The 18,229-nt window shown below is 39.7% G+C and overlaps 1 protein-coding gene across 1 annotated transcript in view; it reads left to right on the plus strand.

The window, feature by feature from the left end:
* The first annotated feature begins 3,420 nt into the window (after positions 1 to 3,420).
* Positions 3,421 to 18,229, plus strand: part of LOC589574 (U2 snRNP-associated SURP motif-containing protein) — a 29,699-nt gene continuing 14,890 nt past the window's right edge. Inside the window, exons 1-9 of the mRNA XM_030982373.1 lie at positions 3,421 to 3,529; positions 9,083 to 9,178; positions 9,739 to 9,853; positions 10,605 to 10,738; positions 11,051 to 11,130; positions 12,885 to 13,015; positions 14,379 to 14,464; positions 16,163 to 16,328; positions 16,757 to 16,983. Coding sequence (XP_030838233.1) covers positions 3,497 to 3,529; positions 9,083 to 9,178; positions 9,739 to 9,853; positions 10,605 to 10,738; positions 11,051 to 11,130; positions 12,885 to 13,015; positions 14,379 to 14,464; positions 16,163 to 16,328; positions 16,757 to 16,983 — 1,068 coding nt within the window. The 5' untranslated portion in view covers positions 3,421 to 3,496. The remainder of the gene's footprint in view (positions 3,530 to 9,082; positions 9,179 to 9,738; positions 9,854 to 10,604; positions 10,739 to 11,050; positions 11,131 to 12,884; positions 13,016 to 14,378; positions 14,465 to 16,162; positions 16,329 to 16,756; positions 16,984 to 18,229) is intronic.

Consider the following 18,229-nt stretch of genomic DNA (forward strand, 5'->3'; position numbering starts at 1 on the left):
AACTACGCCCTCTCACATTGCCTGGCGGAAATCATCGAATGACGATGGAAACGCCATTATTCGCAACAACAACAACATGCAGGCCAGTTAGCCCATATTGGGCTTGAATAGACTTGAATTTGAAAGACCCTTTGTTTCACCTCGCGAAGTTTGGGCGCTTTCATATGGGAGTAAAACCTTGCCCATCATTGAATTCATGTTGTAAAGTTGTTTACAGACTGGAAAAGGATAGCATGGGCGTGTACAGAGTGAATAAAAGGAAGAAAGTAGTACTGAAAATGTAAAAAACTTGTTTAACCTGGCAATAAGGGACTCTTGAATGTAGTTTAAAAATTGGACATGACTTTGGGGCTAACGCTACCGGCCGCAGGCTACGCTGACGACCGACAGCTCCAGCTCCAGTTTCCAGTGGGACGTGTTCATCTCCCCACCCAAAAAAAAGACCCCCCAAAGGGACTCCCTTACAGTTTTTTCCTACACTCAGCTGCTCCCCCTCACCATAGACCCTTTTTTCAAGTTTTTTTGAGGAATCCATTGACATATTGTGATTTGGAACCCTTTCCCATACATCAACAACATCAACAATAATTATTTTATCACACCAAACTTTGAGTGAGACAAAAATGGGTTTAACATCAGTTTTTCCTTTTTAAAGATTTATAAAATTTAAAAAAAAAGCACTAACTGGGAGTCGAACCCGATACCTTCCAGTTGCCTGGCGTTTGCCTATCCACTAGATTAATGTGTCACACTGGTAATCTTCATGTATTATTTTATATTGATACTTATTGTTGTAGATGTAGCAAAAGACGTATTCTAACTAATTCAGAGAGTCGCTTGTTTAAGAAAGAGTATCAAATGTTATTTTCTCCTTTGTTGAGGAGGTGGGGTGGGGGAAAGGGGGGGGGGGGTCCCCTTTCGATCAATTAAAAGAATATCAATAAATATGGAGTGAGATAAAAAAAAAAATTAAAAAAATGGGTCTAACCAGGTGCGGATCCTTGCTCCCCCCCCCCCCCCCCCCATTGGCCAAAAAAAATTGAGACCAGATATTTACCCTTCTTTTTTGCTCAAGGGGGGGGGGTGTTAAGTTATTCCGGGGGCAAAAACAATTTTTAAATAGCGCTCACTACCCCCCCCCCCCCCCCCCATCCCCCACTGAGCGAAATATCGGCCGGCATGATTTTCAAATTTTAGCACACTAAATTCAATTTGATTTAAAATTTTGGCCTCGACCCCCCCCCCCCCCCCCCCCCTTAAGAAATTCTCGATCCGCGCCTGGGGAGCGGTGGGTCCTGTTGTGCACTTCCTCTCCGTATTAAAAGTTCCTTATGTGTTTAAATATCAAGCTGTTTCGATCGGTAGGCTTAAATTGTGAAATTGTAATGTCCCTTGCAGAGCTTGCTTGGTGAAAAGATCATTTTATCGGAGTTTTCCTAAAAAAATACGCCCCTAAATAATTAGTGACGCGACGGGGTCGAGTCTCTCATTTTTCTATCACGATATGCAATCATGTTGATCATTGCATTTATTGCGCGTATAGTCGGTGGAACTGGAAAACGCTTTATAAACATCGTGTTATTATTATTATTATTGATATGGTTATTGGGGGGGCGGGGACGGGTTAAGGCTCGCTGGTACTTTGGCCGGGGGTCTATATACCTGCATGCCGGGGCGGGTCAGGATAATTGAGTGGCATCTTCTCTCTTTCTTTCTTTCTTTCTTTCTTTCTTTCTTTTCTATTTTATATATTTGTTGCGCTTGCATTTAGAGTAAAGAGATGAAGATTTTGAAAGTATGTGAGCCAAATATTGGTACGTAATGGTGACCAGCAGTGACGTAATGGGGGTGGGGGGGGGGGGTGGGTGCAGGGAGGGGTGAGTTTCTCCCTTCCTCCTCCGCGAAACGCGGGTGCTTTGACGTTTTATTAAATTATAAGGAAAAGAAGACGATTCGTTGTACCGTTCTCGAAAATAATCCTCGACTGAATCAGTTTTCCCCTCCCGCGCGAAAAGCGCAGACGCTTTTACGTTTCATTAAATCATTAGAGAAAGAAAACGATTCGTTGTACCGTACACGTCCCACTGGAAACTGGAGCCCTGCACGGGATGAGCGCGTCTTTGCCTTGTCTTAATACAGTCCCTCCTCCTCCCTCTTGCGCGAAGCGCGGAAGCATTGACCTTTCATTAAATTATTAGAGCAAGAAGATGATTTGTTATACCGTTCTCGAAAATGACCCTCGTCTGAATTAAGTTTTCCCCCTCCCGCGCGAAGCGCGGAAGCTTTTACGTTGCATTAAATCATTAGTGAAAGAAGACGATTCGTTGTACCGTTCTCGAAAATGATCCTCGTCTGAACTTAGTTCCCCCCCCCAGTGGCGGATCCAGGGGGGGGGGGGAAACCTTGGAAAAAACGTGTAAAAACACTTGATTTTTTACCTTTTGGGGGGATGGGCCTCCCCCTGACGCTCAAGGGGGAGGGGGGGGGGGGCTGCAAATTTTAAAATTCTCGAGGGCCAAAAAAAAAATGTGTTCACTACCCAGGCATTAAATAACCGTCAGATGAGCATCTTAGGGCCCGCCTTAGGGCCCTAGATGGAATTCAGGGGGCAGAGCCCCCGGAAGCTTAAAGGTGTTAGGCATTTAATTAAGAGCAGATGAGCATATTTTGATGCCTCATTATTTGTTGACACTGGCAGTTCAGTATTCTTTCTTTCTTGCTCTCTTTCTTTTTTTAAGTGGGGAGGGGGGGGGGGGGTGGCTCGAGGCTCCCAATCCCCGCCGTTCCTCGGGCCCTGACATGTAGGAATTTCAAGAATCATATTTCTTGCCTGGCTATAAATGTAGGAATTTGTCATTTTCCAACAAACGCATAAAAAAAAATTATAATTTTCTCTAAAGTGAGGAAAAATCTCGGAAATTATGTCATTTCAGCATTATTATATAATCCACCATTATGGAATTAGAAATAAACCACGTTTGAATTTGCTCCCCCCCCCCCCGAAATCCTTCTTCCCCTTTTCTTTTCTTCTTCCTCTTCTTTCTTTCCCTTTCTCTCCTCTTTCCCATTTTTCTCTCTTTTTTGCGGGGGGGGGGGCAAGGCCCGCTCGCCCCCCCCCCTGGATCCGCGCCTGGATTAAGCTCCCCCCCCCCCCCCCCCCCGTATGTCGGAGATTTTTTAGGATTTGTTCCCCCTGAGCGAATGATTACTTAACCTAAACATCGCACCTACCCCCCCCCCCCCCCCCCCCCCCCCCCCCCCCCCCCCCCCCCCCCCCCCCCCCCCCCCCCCCCCCCCCCCCTCCCCCCCTCCCGCCGCTTCGCCAAACTGTGCAAGAGCGCTGTCCGTAGACGTACATGTATAAATCCAGCCTTTGCGCTACTTTATCCCCAAACCTGCCCCATGCAAACTAAGCAGTCGGAAGTATGTACGCGCGACGTGCACGCGCACGTGCTCGCACTCCCGTATTGTATGTGTCAAAGGTCATTGTATCATCATGGCGGGGCTTGCTCCTGGGACGACGGCAAAGGTTAAACGAGCTTATTTATTTTATTTATCATTTTTTTATCATTAGGATTATGTTGATATGATGTAAATATATTTGTGAATGCTTCATAAGAGTGCTGAATTAATACTATATTTTTAAACATGTTAAACGAATGCAAAATGTTCCTAACAAGCAGAGTTGGCGTGGAGTGTGTTGTAAACGTAATCGCGCGCGCCAGGTGTGCAGATCTAGATCAATTTGGCATTTGCAGATTGCGCGTGCGTGTACGGTACTTGTAAGTTGTAGACCATGTAGGCCTACCGTAGTCTATAGACTGTAGGGTGCTATTTGTGCATGTTGTAACTTGTATTAGGCCATGTAAAATTGATTTCATGTTGATCGTCCCCGCCCGCTTCCTTTTTGGGGGCCGCCTCCTATTTTTTGTTATTTGTTATTTGTTATTTTTTTTTTTTGAATTTTTTTTTTGAAATTTTTTTTGAAATTTTTTTTTTTTTGAAAGAAAAAAAAACATGAAAAACACTGCTAAAATGGCTCTATTTCTGATTTAAAAAAAAAAAAAATTGTCGGCGGCCATCTTGAAAAAAAATAGCCTCGACTGTCAGGGAAAATGTACCGAGCGGCCATTTTGAGCGGCCATTTTGAAATATCAAATATCAAATAACATGGTACACCCTCCTCCTCTTTTTCAAAAAATCCGGACGATCAACATGTAATCAATTTTACATGGCCTTAATGTTTTGAGATTGTGGGAGGCTGAAAACTAGACTGAGAACTTCATTTAGACCCTAGACCTAGGCCTATGTCATATAAATACTAGGCATAGAGCCTAGACTAGATCTAGACCGAATTTTCCGTCTCTTTCGTTCGTTAGCCTCTTATTGGGGTAGGGTCGGCCGGCTCTCTCTTTAGCATGTTTAGAGACGGAAACCGTCTAGATCTATACACATTCCCTTGATAACGCCACGGCCATTTCAGGTCGTAGCGTTTTGCCTCCAAAATCCCCCAAAATGTCATTTTACCTCGTGTAGTCTAGAGTAAAGGAGCCGGTAATCGGCCAGCTCCGGTTTTCGGCCGATTGGTTGGATGCAAGGTAAAATCACTCTAAAATATATCGCATAATAGCATAACACATATCCCACACATACCATACCATGCCAGTGTCACTGAAGAACCACATTTGCAATGGAAAATATATCCTAAAATATCATATTTTAGCGATGTAATCGCCGGTCCCGCTTCCCAAATCTGAAAAATCGAGTATCTTACGCGTGTCTGTAAGAAATATGGGTACCATAAAATGAGCTTTATTTCAAGTATTTTTCAGATTTAGAGCCCGATTTTGTGCTGGTCGCAAGCTCAAAAGTATCTCATCGCATGTATTAAATCAATGCAGCCGCACACCGCGACGCACACACGATATCTCTGTCTAATTCAGATTCCAACTTCCGATCACCGCTGTGCCTGTCTTCGGCCAGGCGAGCACCAGGGAGCTCCGGCGTGGGATACCTGCTCCGCCCGCTTGTGCTGTACATCAGCGCGGAAACGCACGGCGCGCGCGAGCGCTTCCTATTGACTTTGTACATGCGGCCGTAAACTGAAACGCTCGGCCGATAACTGGCTCCAAAACAGTGAAAATTGAAATGAATATTGTCATGGCAATTCGTGATTTTTTTCTGGGATTCTTTTTTTATTTAAATAATAATAATATTTGCTTCATGATTTGAACAAGAAATGATAATAAATAGGAAGTAAAGAGTCCTAAAAATAGGATTTTGTCTTAAGTGGCCGAAAACAGGCTCCTTTACTCTATATCAAAATGTAAATTAGGCCTAGGCTATAATACATCGGTTCCACTTACTTACTTGATTACTTAAATGATTATGAAGGAAAAACTGTGATAATGCCATTACGAACGTGTAGATGGCGCACAGTTTTTCCTTCATAATCATTTTGCCTTCGGCGTAGACTAGAAGGGATGAGATTGATTAAGATGACTCCGGCAGCGAAAGTTTAACACGGCTTGCAAGATTTTCAACATGGATGTCGATTTTGACCCATAATTTCCTTAAAAGGGACCATTAAACGGATTATTTCAATCAAGTTAGTAAGTGGAACCGATGTATTATAGCCTAGGCCTAATTTACATTTTGATATACACGAGGTAAAATGACATTTTGGGGGATTTTGGAAGCAAAACACTACGACCTGAAATGGCCGTGGCATTATGAAGGGAATGTGTATAGACGGTTTCCGTCTCTAAAGAGAGAGCCGGCCGACCCTACCCCAATAAGAGGCTAACGAACGAAAGAGACGGAAAATTCGGTCTAGACTAGATCTAGAGTCTACGTCTAGTTTTTTTCAAAGGGTGAACTCTAGGGAGTCGGGCTAACTCGGACCAGGGGACAACTCGGCCCAGCTGTAAAAACGGTCATTTTTTGCATGTTTAGGTTTAGGGTTAGGGTTAGAGTTAGGGTAAAATGACAAAAAATGACCGTTTTTGCAGCTGGGCCGAGTTGTCCCCTGGTCCGAGTTAGCCCGGACCTAACTCCGGGAGGCTCCAACACCGGCGCCGCAGGCGTCGGAGCTTCGGGTGGTTTCCTTGGTTTCTCTTGGGGGCTAGTAAAACAGCCGATTGGGTGATATTATCGTTAAATCTGCAAAGGGAGTACTTACAATTTTTACATCATAGAGTGCACGACTCCTCAGGGCTCAACTCCAATCACTTGAATGTATAATATGCACGAGGTTGAGAAGGGCTCTGTTTGTTCGAGTCGTGCATATTCAGCGATTTCGAGCGATCGGCGCTCGATAGCCTGAATATTCATATTTTCTTCGCCACTGCCGCGCATGCGTACCTTCTCATCGCTATTTTGAATCAACGCTGCGACATGGAAGAATTGTTGGTGTAGTACCCCAAATTAACCTTTTTTTCCCATCGAAGACTTCTTCAAATTATACATTTAAGTGATTGGAGTTGAGCCCTGAGGAGTCGTGCACCCTATGATGTAAAAATTGTAAGTACTCCCTTTGCAGATTTAACAATAATATCACCCAATCGGCTGTTTTACTAGCCTCCAAGAGAAACCAAGGAAACCACCCGAAGCTCCAACGCCTGCGGCGCCGGTGTTGGAGCTTCCCGGAGTTAGCCCGGACCCAACTCAAGCCTCAAGGAAGCTCCGACTCCAAAACATACGGAAACGATCCAAACAGCGGGGGTTGGGCGACATTAGAGTTTAGACCTAGACCTATCTCAAAATTTTCAAAGGGAGTAGACTCTAGACTCTAATTACAATTTTGGCTTACTAGGTTGCTCGACTTCTCTGGGCATTTCGCAGGCCACTTGAAATTATAACTTGAAGAAGTCTTCGATGGGAAAAAAGGGGTGATTCTTCAACCCACCTGATGATTCTTCCATGTTGTATCATTGATTCAACATGGCGAAGTGAAAGTACAGAGATTTAAAAACAACAATTATCGGCAAGACTTTGTTGCCCGTATGGAGATCTAAAGTAAAAACAAGAATTATCAGCAAGACTTTGTTGCTCCTACAGAAATCTAAAAACAATAATCGTCGGCAAGACTTCGTTGCCCGTACAAAGATCTAAAAACATTAAATATTGGCAAGAATTCGTTGTCCGTATCGGCAATGAAGTCTCAAAAACGAAAACAAAACACATGTAACAAACTGCACGAAAATAAGGGTTAAACGGAGCGAGAAATGCTAAACGGTTTTACTTTTGATGAATGCGGTCGTTCAACCGTCTGTTAAATGTTTTGACTCGGGCTTAGTGGTAAGCTAGATTTCTATGTGCTGGAGTGACTGCTGACAGTGACAAGTCGATGACAGTGCAGTTTTCGAATGAGCGAACTAGCGATCAATCAAGTCATGTCTAGCAATAAAATTCAATTGTGTTAATGTCAAGAATGGCAAGATTTTGTCATCCTTTTAACTATGATATGAAATATGTAACAAATTAACGTTTCAAAGAAAAAATCATGCGATTGCATTGTGAAAGAAACATTGTGGAATCAGAAAAGGTTGATCATCTAGCATATAAGTATTGGTGTGTACTGCAAGGTTCTGGAATCATCAAAATGATAAGAAATTTGGCCCAGTCTTTGTAAAGTTACAAGCACTGTACACAGAAAGATGTATATGGGACTAAGCACACGTGCGCGACACATGCATATTATCTATTAGGTCCCAATTGATAAACTAATTTACCAAATATATCAATAAGTAGGCGGTTTCCCGGCAAAATTATGTATTAGTCAAAACATTTTTTCACATGATTGGTAATAAGAGCTTCCATCTCATTTTTTGAGAGGGGGCGTTTCCAAAAGTGGTCTTTACCTTTAATCATGAAACTCGACTCACCTCTGATTAATTTGCGTTTTAAAATTCTTTAAAAGCAGAAGAAAACTCTGAGATTTCTAATTTTTTATTGTGAAAGGTTGTTGAAAGGTTGGCAATTATGACTCCTGTAGACTTGTCAACTTTAAGCTTCTATGAGGGTCCACAGGAGTAGACAAAAACTTGCTTACTTCATTTAAGGTTACTTTAAACTTGAAGTACATGTACTTGTGATGTTCATGATTTAGTTTTTATCTTCACAATTTGCTTGGCATTGTTTTAACAGACCCTCTAAAGGCTCTGATTAATCCTAAGGTTGGTGGAAACTTATGACTACTTGTAGTGATCATGATGTTCTTATCTCTACAAATTGTATGGCACTGTTAGAGCAGACCCACTACCTGATTGACACCATAGGTAGGGAGCTTGTATGATGTGCTAGAGTGAAGGGTATGTTTCATTACGCTCAAACCTCACACTGCCCTCTGTGGTGGAGTGATGGCTATGAGAAATGCCCACATTTAAAGTATAGCTCTGCTGATGCACTATAATGACAGGTACACACACAAATGCAGAATTGTTCACAGAGCAACAGATGAATTGTGCGCTACATTCTCTCACCTTAGAAGGCTCTGGTTGCACTTTTTCAACAAAAATATGCATGGCGCAATTTTCTAAAAATTAAGAAACTGTGGCGCTAAATGTTAACAATACATTTGCAGTGGCGCTATATCAGGGAAAATGAACAATACGCTGCGCAAGCGCCACGCATCCTCAACAGCAATGAGAGACATGGTGTGGACAGCAAAGTGCATATCCATGCTACACAAGGGCTGCATCAGGGTATGACGAGTCGACCTAGTCCTACGGTTAACTCTGCATAACTCAAAGTTGCGCAGGTTGAATTTTCCCCCCAATTCTAATCATTTTTTAAACACCAAACTATGCAAGACATGTGTGTTATTTACATTTTCTAAGTCAAATTTTGCATGAGTAAAACCATTTGATGAGCTCCCAATTCCCAACAGATTTGCTGTATGCAAAGCTTGAATTTCGAACCCTAAGATAACGATTATGAAACTGGAACCAAATACTTTTTACTGAAATTAGGTTAAAATTGATACAGATAATGCACTGATTTCTACTTGAACAAGAATTTCTCCTTTTTTATAACGAAATTACCTTTTTTGTATTCTTTCATTTCCTTTCCTCAAATGTAGAATATCTCCAAGACCAAGCTTCAGGCCTTCAGCATTGGTCAGATGAACCTGACCAAAAAGAAGTCCAAAAGAATCGAAGATGAACTGAAGAAAAAGGTCAGTACTTCAAAATTTGTTTGAGATTCATCTTGACATTAAGTTGGTTTGTGTACAAGCAGACAAATAATAGAAACAGATTGCATCCATTTTATGAAAAGCCATTGAAGAATAACAGAGTAATAAATCGTTTAAATTCTGATGAATGAAAGACAAATTTGCAAGGCAATGATTTATCATGCTTCTCTCATTATTGTGATTTGATTTTTATTTATTTATTTTTTTTTGGGGGGGGGGGAGGCAGTTATTTGTTTTTTGTAATTTTGTTGGAGACAACTTCATGCCGCCATAGAGTTTTTCTGTATTGCGTGTCAAAAAATTAGTTATTTTGATAGGTTTTTAAATATATATCAAATAATTCAAATGAATCTCGAAGTTCCAGAGAGCATTTATTAAACTCCTGTTTTAAATATACATGTAGGACTAACATTGACAGGGTGTGGTTCAAGGAGAGCTTCTACTTTTTTAGGTTTTCATATCAGGTTTCTTTTTACTTCTATCAATAAAAGTACACTTTAATTTTTCTCTGTATTTTTTCTTTTCATCTTTCTATTGCCTAGGAACAAGAGAAAGAAACTGCCAAAATTTTTGAGGAGTTTGTTGCTTCATTTGAAGGAACGCCATCAACATCCAAGGCTTTCGTCAGAGGAAATACAATTGACCCAGAAACGAGAGGTAAGTGTTCATTCATTCTGAAATATTCTGTGTAAAAAGCATACAAATGGACTGTATCCTAATTTTGCCTTGAGAGATTCCTATTATTTTCTTGTTGTGAAAGGTTGGCAGTTATGCATCCTGTAGACTTTTCAACTTTGACCTTCTATCGGGGTCCATAGGAGTAGACAAACACTTACCTACTTCATTTAAGCAGAGTTGAAATTTCAACTACATGTATTTTCATGAATTGTTTCTTATATTCACAATTGCCTAGCATTGTTTTAATAGACCCTCTAATGAATCCTAAGGTTGGTGGAAACTTATGACTACTTGTAGTGTACATGATGTTCTTATTTCTATAAATTGCATGGCACTGTTAGAGCAGACCCACTACCTGATTGACACCATAGGTAGGGGGCTTGTATGATGTGCTAGAGTAAAGGGTACGTTTCATTACGCTCAAACCTCACACTGCCCTCTGTGGTTGAGTGATGGCTATGAGACATGCCCACATTTCATTTTAATTATTTCCCAAATTAAATTACTTCATATTGGAAATGGATATAGTTTGATATTGCTAAATTGCTAGATATTTTTGAATTATTTTATGCATTAAAATCAGTCTATTTGAAAAATTGTGTTCCTTGTTTTATACTTTCATCGAGTAGGAGCTTTATATGATACCCATAATTTTAATTTTTGAGATGTAGTTAATGTTGATATTGTTAATAGTATTAATTATAATTATCATATTCTTATACATCTACAGTTGAAAGGTCTGATGGTAAGACTGGTAAGCTCTACAAACCCACTTCAAAGATTGCTGAATCTGTGTACGCTAAACAACAGAGGGCAATAGAGGAAGCACAGAGAGCGAGAGCAGAAAGTCATGCAATATCTCAGGTAAGATTGATTTGAACTGCAGTGGGATATTGGGCAGGTGATGGGTGCTGTCAAGAGAGCCATGAACTTGTAACATATAACTGTAAGAACTGAACCATGTATTCCATGTGCTTAAAATAGAAGGATTACAATTACCACCAATCTATTACATCAGCACTATATTATGCACTTTTCTCTGTGTTTTGCAATGCGATTGATGTCGCACATCTCATGTTAAAATTGTTTTAATGCATAGATGAAGTGTAGATTAAATCATATCACTTCATTCAAAATATTTCATATTTCTTTATATTAATCCCTCTTCTCTTACAGAAAGCTAAGTTGAAAAAAGAGAAGGAAAGAGAAAAACAGAAGAAGAGTAACTTGGAATTGTTCAAAGAAGAATTGAGAGTGTAAGTATAAAATGATGTTCATGATGAAACAGAAAACTTAGATAATGATATGAGTTTAAAGCCTCATACCAAACTTGAGATTAAGCAGGTGGGCTTTTATTAAAGCCCATCAGTACTTGTTTAGAGGAGGGATTAGACCACACTGCAAGGTCACTGGACAGGTGGCTATCTCATCAAATCAGCTGTCAAATAACATAAGAAAAAGAGGATCATGGGGGACCAACAGTCAGAGATTCTGCATTGTCTGTTATAGAGGGCGCAAGTAGCTATAAGTAGTGCAGTGGGCCTTTAACCCTACGTTAACTGGGGGGGGGGTCAATTTGACCCCCCCCTGTAGAAATTTCGCGACTACTCCGAAACCGCGGCAGATATAAAATTTTCCTCTCATGACTTTTTACTTTCGAGTGTTACGCATCTTTTAAAACAATTTTTTTGAAAATCGGACCTACGGTTACAAGGTCGCGTGACCTTTTGTCTTTGCATGTCAGCCCGAAAATCGCTCATTTTCGTGATTTGTGTACAAAACATATGTAAAAGTCATTTTTCCTAAAAATAGATAAAACATTGGTTATTTAGTCTTGTTTAAAGTTTAGATGTTTGTTTTGGGGTCAAAATAGTTGAATTGTAGTTATAAATGAAATAAAACAACAAAAACAATAAAATACATAAGTTAAAAAAACAATGAAATACATAAGAAATTATAAAAACAAGAGATAACATAAGGAATAACCTGGCTCTTCCAATTTTTTGTGTTGTATTATTATTCCAAATGGTCTAATAAATATATGTAGTGAAAAAGAATACTTAAATATGAATAATCTATGATTTATGGGCCGAAATGTGAATTTTATGACCTTATTTGCATAAATTACCATAAATATGCAAATGAGTGAATTTTTCAAAAATTTGAAATTACCGTAGTATTCTATACACTTCACTTGACATGCATGCAGATTTTCGCGGCGATCGGCGGTGAAACGGCCGAGATCTTAGGGGGGGGTCAAATTGACCCCCCCCCCCCCCAGTAAAAACCTGGTCTGAAATAGCCCAGTTAAAATAGGGTTAACTCTTATGGACTTTGTCAACTTTGAGCTTCATGATTTGTTTCTTATCTTCACAACTTGCTTGGCAATGTTTTAACAGACCCTCTAATTAATCCTATAAGGTTAGTAGAAACCGAGAACTACTTGTGGGGTTCATGATCTTATCTCTACAAATTGTATGGCACTGTTTGAGCAGACCCACTACCTGATTGACACCATAGGTAGGGGGCTTGTATGATGTGCTAGACTAAAGGGTATGTTTTATCACGCTCAAACCTCACACCGCCCTCTGTGGTGGAGTGATGGCTATGAGACATGCCTACATTTCATGGAGTGAATAACATTCTGAAACTTTGCCTACAGATAGAGTATCTCATAAAGAATAAGCCCATGAAGTTTCAAATCTATGTCTCAAGTAAGTTTTGATTTATTGCTAAATGACTTGTAGTCTCTATTTGTATTTGAGCTCCGGTCAGCACTCCAGTTTTTGTACCCTGCATGGTACATGTTGGACGAAATGTTATAAATTTGATATCAAAAGAGGCAGAAAACTCTAGGTTATAAAGTTGTGAATGCTCATGGCGCGAGAAAATTCATCCTGGAATGTATCATGGCATGTCGAGGGGGAATGGATTCTGCCCCTGGCCCTTTTAGAGTTAAGTAATTTGTCTCTTTGAAAGTACTGTATTCTGGTGACCCTTTATTTTTCAGGCTTCAGTTAGAGAGAGAGGAGCGGCATAAACAGAGAAAAGCGAGAGGAAGCGACACTGATTATGATGAGCCTATTCTGCCTACACCTCAACCCACCTCCGTTGGATCAGCATCTGATATCAGATTACCAGGTTTGCAATACTACCACAATTGCTTTATAATAATAATAATAATACATAAGATTTATAAGGTGCCAAATCCACTTGACAGTCAAATGCTCAAGGCGCAGCTTGTGCAAAAGATGAAATACATGATGAATATATACAAAAGTACAATAGGAAAGGTACAGACATGAAAGGTATAATGGTAATCAATTATAAGCTAAATTTTAGTTTGCATAAACTTGTTGTTTGATTTTTTGTTTTTTCACTGTCAAGGGAGTTATAGATAAGTTCAAGCTCAAGTCAAGCGGTTTTATTTTGAAAGGCTCCATTTGGAAAAGTTAATTACTCTAAAACCTGAAACTTCTGCAACATAAAGCATTCACTATGAGAGTATTGCTTGTAACAACAACCTTTTGCAATTAGCAGAAAAACTATGTTTGTGTCAGCTGTGATTTACCAATTTTGCAGCATGGTGTTTTGCATTTCTGACGTGCTATAGAAAGCTGAACATTTCATTTACGCAATAGTTTCTTGTTTAATGTTATATTTTACTCAAAAATACTTGTTCATTGTGAGGTTTGGAATCATTGAAAAGAAACAAGTTTTTCCTTTGAGAGATTCCTAATTTTTGCTATGAAAGGTTGGCAGTTATGCCTTCTGTAGACTTGTTAACTTTTAGCTTCTACCATGGTCCACATGAGTAGACAAACACTTGCCTAATTAATTTAAGCGGAGTTGAAATTTCAACTACATGTACTTGTGATGTTCATGGTCTGTTTCTTATCTTTGCAACTTGCTTGGCAATGTAAGGTTGGAGGAAACTTATGACTACTTGTAGTGTTTATGATGTTCTTATTTCTATAAATTGTATGGCACTGTTAGAGCAGACCCATTACCTGATTGACACCATAGGTAGGGGGCTTGTATGATGTGCTAGAGTAAAGGGTACGTTTCATTACGCTCAAACTTCACACTGCCCTCTGTGGTGGAGTGATGGCTATGAGAAATGCCCACATTTCATTTGAAGTATTTCCCAAATTAAATTACTTCATATTGAATATGGCTTGATGTTTTGTTTTTTATTTGACAAACTAAACTTGCAGAGTAACAAACACTAGACACTCAGAAATGATAATACTCTGTTAGTGTACATTCAGCTTGAAGAGGTCCAACAATTTCTTTTTAACAACACTTTCTGCCACTCCCACTACCCGTCCTCTCCAAGCGCTATAGTTCTCCTTAGAACTATAAGCTGAAAAAGATAACCAACAGTCTTTTGCAAGACTACACACCCTCAAGATTACCTTAATCCTCCCTCTCTATGACATGGTGCATCCGCAAGCCTACTGTATAACACTTTGTGTCTTTTTTACTGTTTTTAATATCACAGCAGGCATTGAGGAATACAGTTATGGGTCACATGACTATGGGGATCCAAACACGACCAATATCTTCCTGGGAAGCATTAATCCAAAGGCAAGTAGCATTTGATATTCTCAAGTAGGATAAATCGCTTTTTTTGAAAATGAGGCAATGTTTCCTAAATCTTATTTCTGATTTCATAAGCTATTGCTCTTTTTTAGCGGGAGATCTCAGAGTAAAACAGGCTTTGCAACCACACCACCTTGTGTATAAAGATCACATTTTGTTTCCTTTCAAAAAGTGTTTCTCATTGCAGCAATCTGAACAAAAGTAACCTGTTTGTAAAGACCACATTTCTTGTCTGCATTGAGAGGTCTTTCTATACAGGTTTCCAGTAAAAAGAGATTCATTTAGTTAAAATATGTACGGTATATCATGGACATAATGGTACCTTTCGACTAGGAAAGTGTGTGCGCCCCTAGCCCCTCCAGTTATTACTTTTCTGCATTTTTTGCTATTTCTACCAATTGTATGGCACTGTTAGAGCAGACCCACTACCTGATTGACACCATAGGTAGGGGGCTTGTATGATGTGCAAGAATAAATGGTATGTTTCATTACGCTCAAACCTCACACTGCCCTCTGTGGTGGAGTGATGGCTATGAGACATGCCTACATTTCATTTAAAGTATATCCCAAATAAAATTACTTCATGTTGAACACAGCTCAATTGTTTTGTATTTTTATTTGACAAAACTAAGCTCATTATCCTTTATTTCCTTTATGTTTTTTTCTTCTTTTTTTCTTAAAATCAATCGCAACTTATTTGCCAAACTATGTACATAAGAGATAGGAGATTGCAAACTTGTGATTGATTTGGATCAATTGCAACTCTTTGTAAGATGGGCCCTGGTGTATGCATGTTATTTTGGTTTTCTCACTTTGGATGCTAAGCAGTACCTGTTGGTTGAAATCTGATAAATTTGGTATCAAAAGATGCAGATGCAAACAAATTATCCTTGGAACATTTCATGACTCGTCCAGGGGGCGCGTTTCCGTTTTACACCCTGCCCTAGGCTTTTCTCCAATAAAATTTTACAAACCGACTGGTATTCGGAGTCTAGTCGTCCACATCTTGCCTCGGCGCTCTGCACACCACCAGAACTCTGAAAACGTCACGTAGCGCTAGCTAACTCTCTATACTAACTAGTTGATCTTCCTAGTCGTATCATTTATTTTTATCCATTAATACGCAATACTCTAAGAGCGTGAGGATGCGTGATCAGCTCGCAAAATTTAGCCCAGCGATAACAAAACAATAATATATCGGGAAAACCGTCTTGAACAAGAAGACCCTCGCAACCCCAATTGAAATTGTACATAAGCTTTGGCTTCGCTATTCTTGACGTCGATATAAACAAACTTAGACTTCGGATACAGCATGTTTCGTGTAATTTCTTGCCGAAAAGCCTAGGGCAGGGTGTAAAACGGAAACGCGCGTCCAGGGGGAGTACATTGTGCCCCTGGCCCTTTTATCTCTTCCCCTCTACCTATCTCTTGCCCCTTCCCCGCCTACTATCTCTAACTCCTTCCAATCTTCCCTCTAATCTAATCTAATCTAATCTAATCTAATCTAATCTAATCTAATCTAATCTAATCTAATCTAATCTGCCCATAGATGAATGAGGAGATGCCGTGTAAGGCTCTACCTTTCTCTCCTCTTTCCCCCACCTACTATCTCTCAATCCTTCCAATCTCCCCTCTAATCTAATCTAATCTAATCTAATCTAATCTAATCTAATCTGCCCATAGATGAATGAGGAGATGCTGTGTAAGGAGTTTGTTCAGTACGGTCCTCTGGCCAGCGTCAAGATCATGTGGCCGAGGACCGACGCAGAGAGACAAAGGAATAGGAACTGTGGCTTTGTGGCCTTCATGAACCGCCGGGATGCTGAGCGGGCCATGAGAGCATTGAATGGTAAGACACACCTACATGTATAGCTGACAACTCATTAGCTAGGTTATTACCTTATGCACTCTCAAATTAGCACAATGCGACATGTACAATATGCCTAACTTTTAGAAGACTAAGCAATGATAATTTCACAATATGTAGTAATTTTCTTCATTTCTTGAGATATCATTAATTAATATCAGTCATACCAAAGAGAGAATAGCTCAAGGACCTTTTAATTTGTACACAAGCACCAGTATTAACTTCAAAGTATGCATTATTGACATGCGCTCCTTGTCCTCCTACTTCTCTCTCTCTCTCTCTCTCTTCCTCTCCCATTTTCCTTATCATCCTCTTCCTTATCCTCTTCCTTCTCCTTCACGATGATGATCATCATCTTCGCTATCGTCATCATTAGTACTATTATTAAATATCTCTTATTTCCCCTGCAGGCAAAGAAATCATGAACTATGAGATGAAGCTAGGCTGGGGCAAGGCAGTGGTCCTCCCTCCCCACCCAGTCTACATCCCGGAAGCCATGATAGAGCTCACCATGCCCCCTCCCCCGTCCGGCCTACCCTTCAACTCCCAACTCAAGAAGAGCTCCAAGAGAGATATACCCAACCTGCCTCCCCCGGGAATCCAACTCACCATGGAGGAAGAGGGGGAACTAGAAGAGGTGATACTTAACTTTGAATATCTCTCTCCGCCCCTCCCCCCGCCCCACCCACTTTTGCCTCTAAGATCCATATATGTAGCAATTCAGCTTGCCCTTGTCTGATGTGTATACGAGTGATGCTTGTCAGAGAGAGAGAGAGAGAGAGAGCATCGTACAAAGTTAAAGAAGTAGGGTGGTATTCTCGAAAGCGGACTAACTTTAGTCCATGGTTTAATCCACCGACTAAGTATGGAATGCCAAGTGTCCATATGAATATGGTTTTGAATAATTTAATCTGTCACTAAATTATAATAAAATGTAATAACTTAATTAATAAACAACAATATAACTATGATATAGTTATGTTATCATGGTAATTTAGGGACATATCAAATTATTAAAAAATATATTCGTATGGACACTTGGCATTTCATATTTAGTCGGTGGATTAAACCATGGACTAAAGTTAGTCTGTTTTCGAGAATACCACCCATAGTATTTAGTACATAGTCAAGATAAGTGCTGTATTATCACATTCTTTACTGGCTCTATCCCATGAGCTTTTATGATTTGTATTCCTTCATGCTACTGCAAATCTGTATTTGATCGGCTTGTAGAGGTGGAGAGGTGTGGTGTGGAAGTAGTATCATGATTTATTACATCGATTCGCACAGTTACATAAGATTCATTTTATTTTCTAGTAACTTATTTTAATGCTTATTGTGTCTGTCTTACCTTTGAAAGGGATGTTACATTTGATATCACATTTGTACAATTTTACACGACATGTATTTTTGCACGATACACATTTGCCCACCACCTCCATACATGTGGTTTTCTTACATACTTGTTTTTATGAAGGCATCTCTAATAGATTGAAAATATTTCAACTGACATAGAAATTTTGCCAATTTCAGGGATAGTGTCTTTTAGTTATTTACTACAGTAAATTGTTATTACATTATGTTTTGAAAATGAGAACCATAGATATAGCAAGATAAATCTACATATTTTGTTTTTAATTTTTTTCGCTCCATCAATACAAAATTGGTAGTATTTTCATGGCACATCAAAAGTAATAAGACAATAATTCTTGTTTATTATTGCGTGAAATAGAAACATAGTCAGACCACAAATATCATTCATTGTGTTGGTCAAAAATGAAGAAAAAGAAAGATAATTGCAATTTTTTTGTTGGTGCATTTTACTGACGCTTTTCCTGTTCTTGTTTCGACTCTCGGTTCGTTTCCTTCCTTTCTCGATCGTC

Source organism: Strongylocentrotus purpuratus, unplaced genomic scaffold, assembly GCF_000002235.5.
Source record: "Strongylocentrotus purpuratus isolate Spur 01 unplaced genomic scaffold, Spur_5.0 spur5_scaffold_12, whole genome shotgun sequence".
Lineage (NCBI taxonomy): Eukaryota > Metazoa > Echinodermata > Echinoidea > Camarodonta > Strongylocentrotidae > Strongylocentrotus > Strongylocentrotus purpuratus.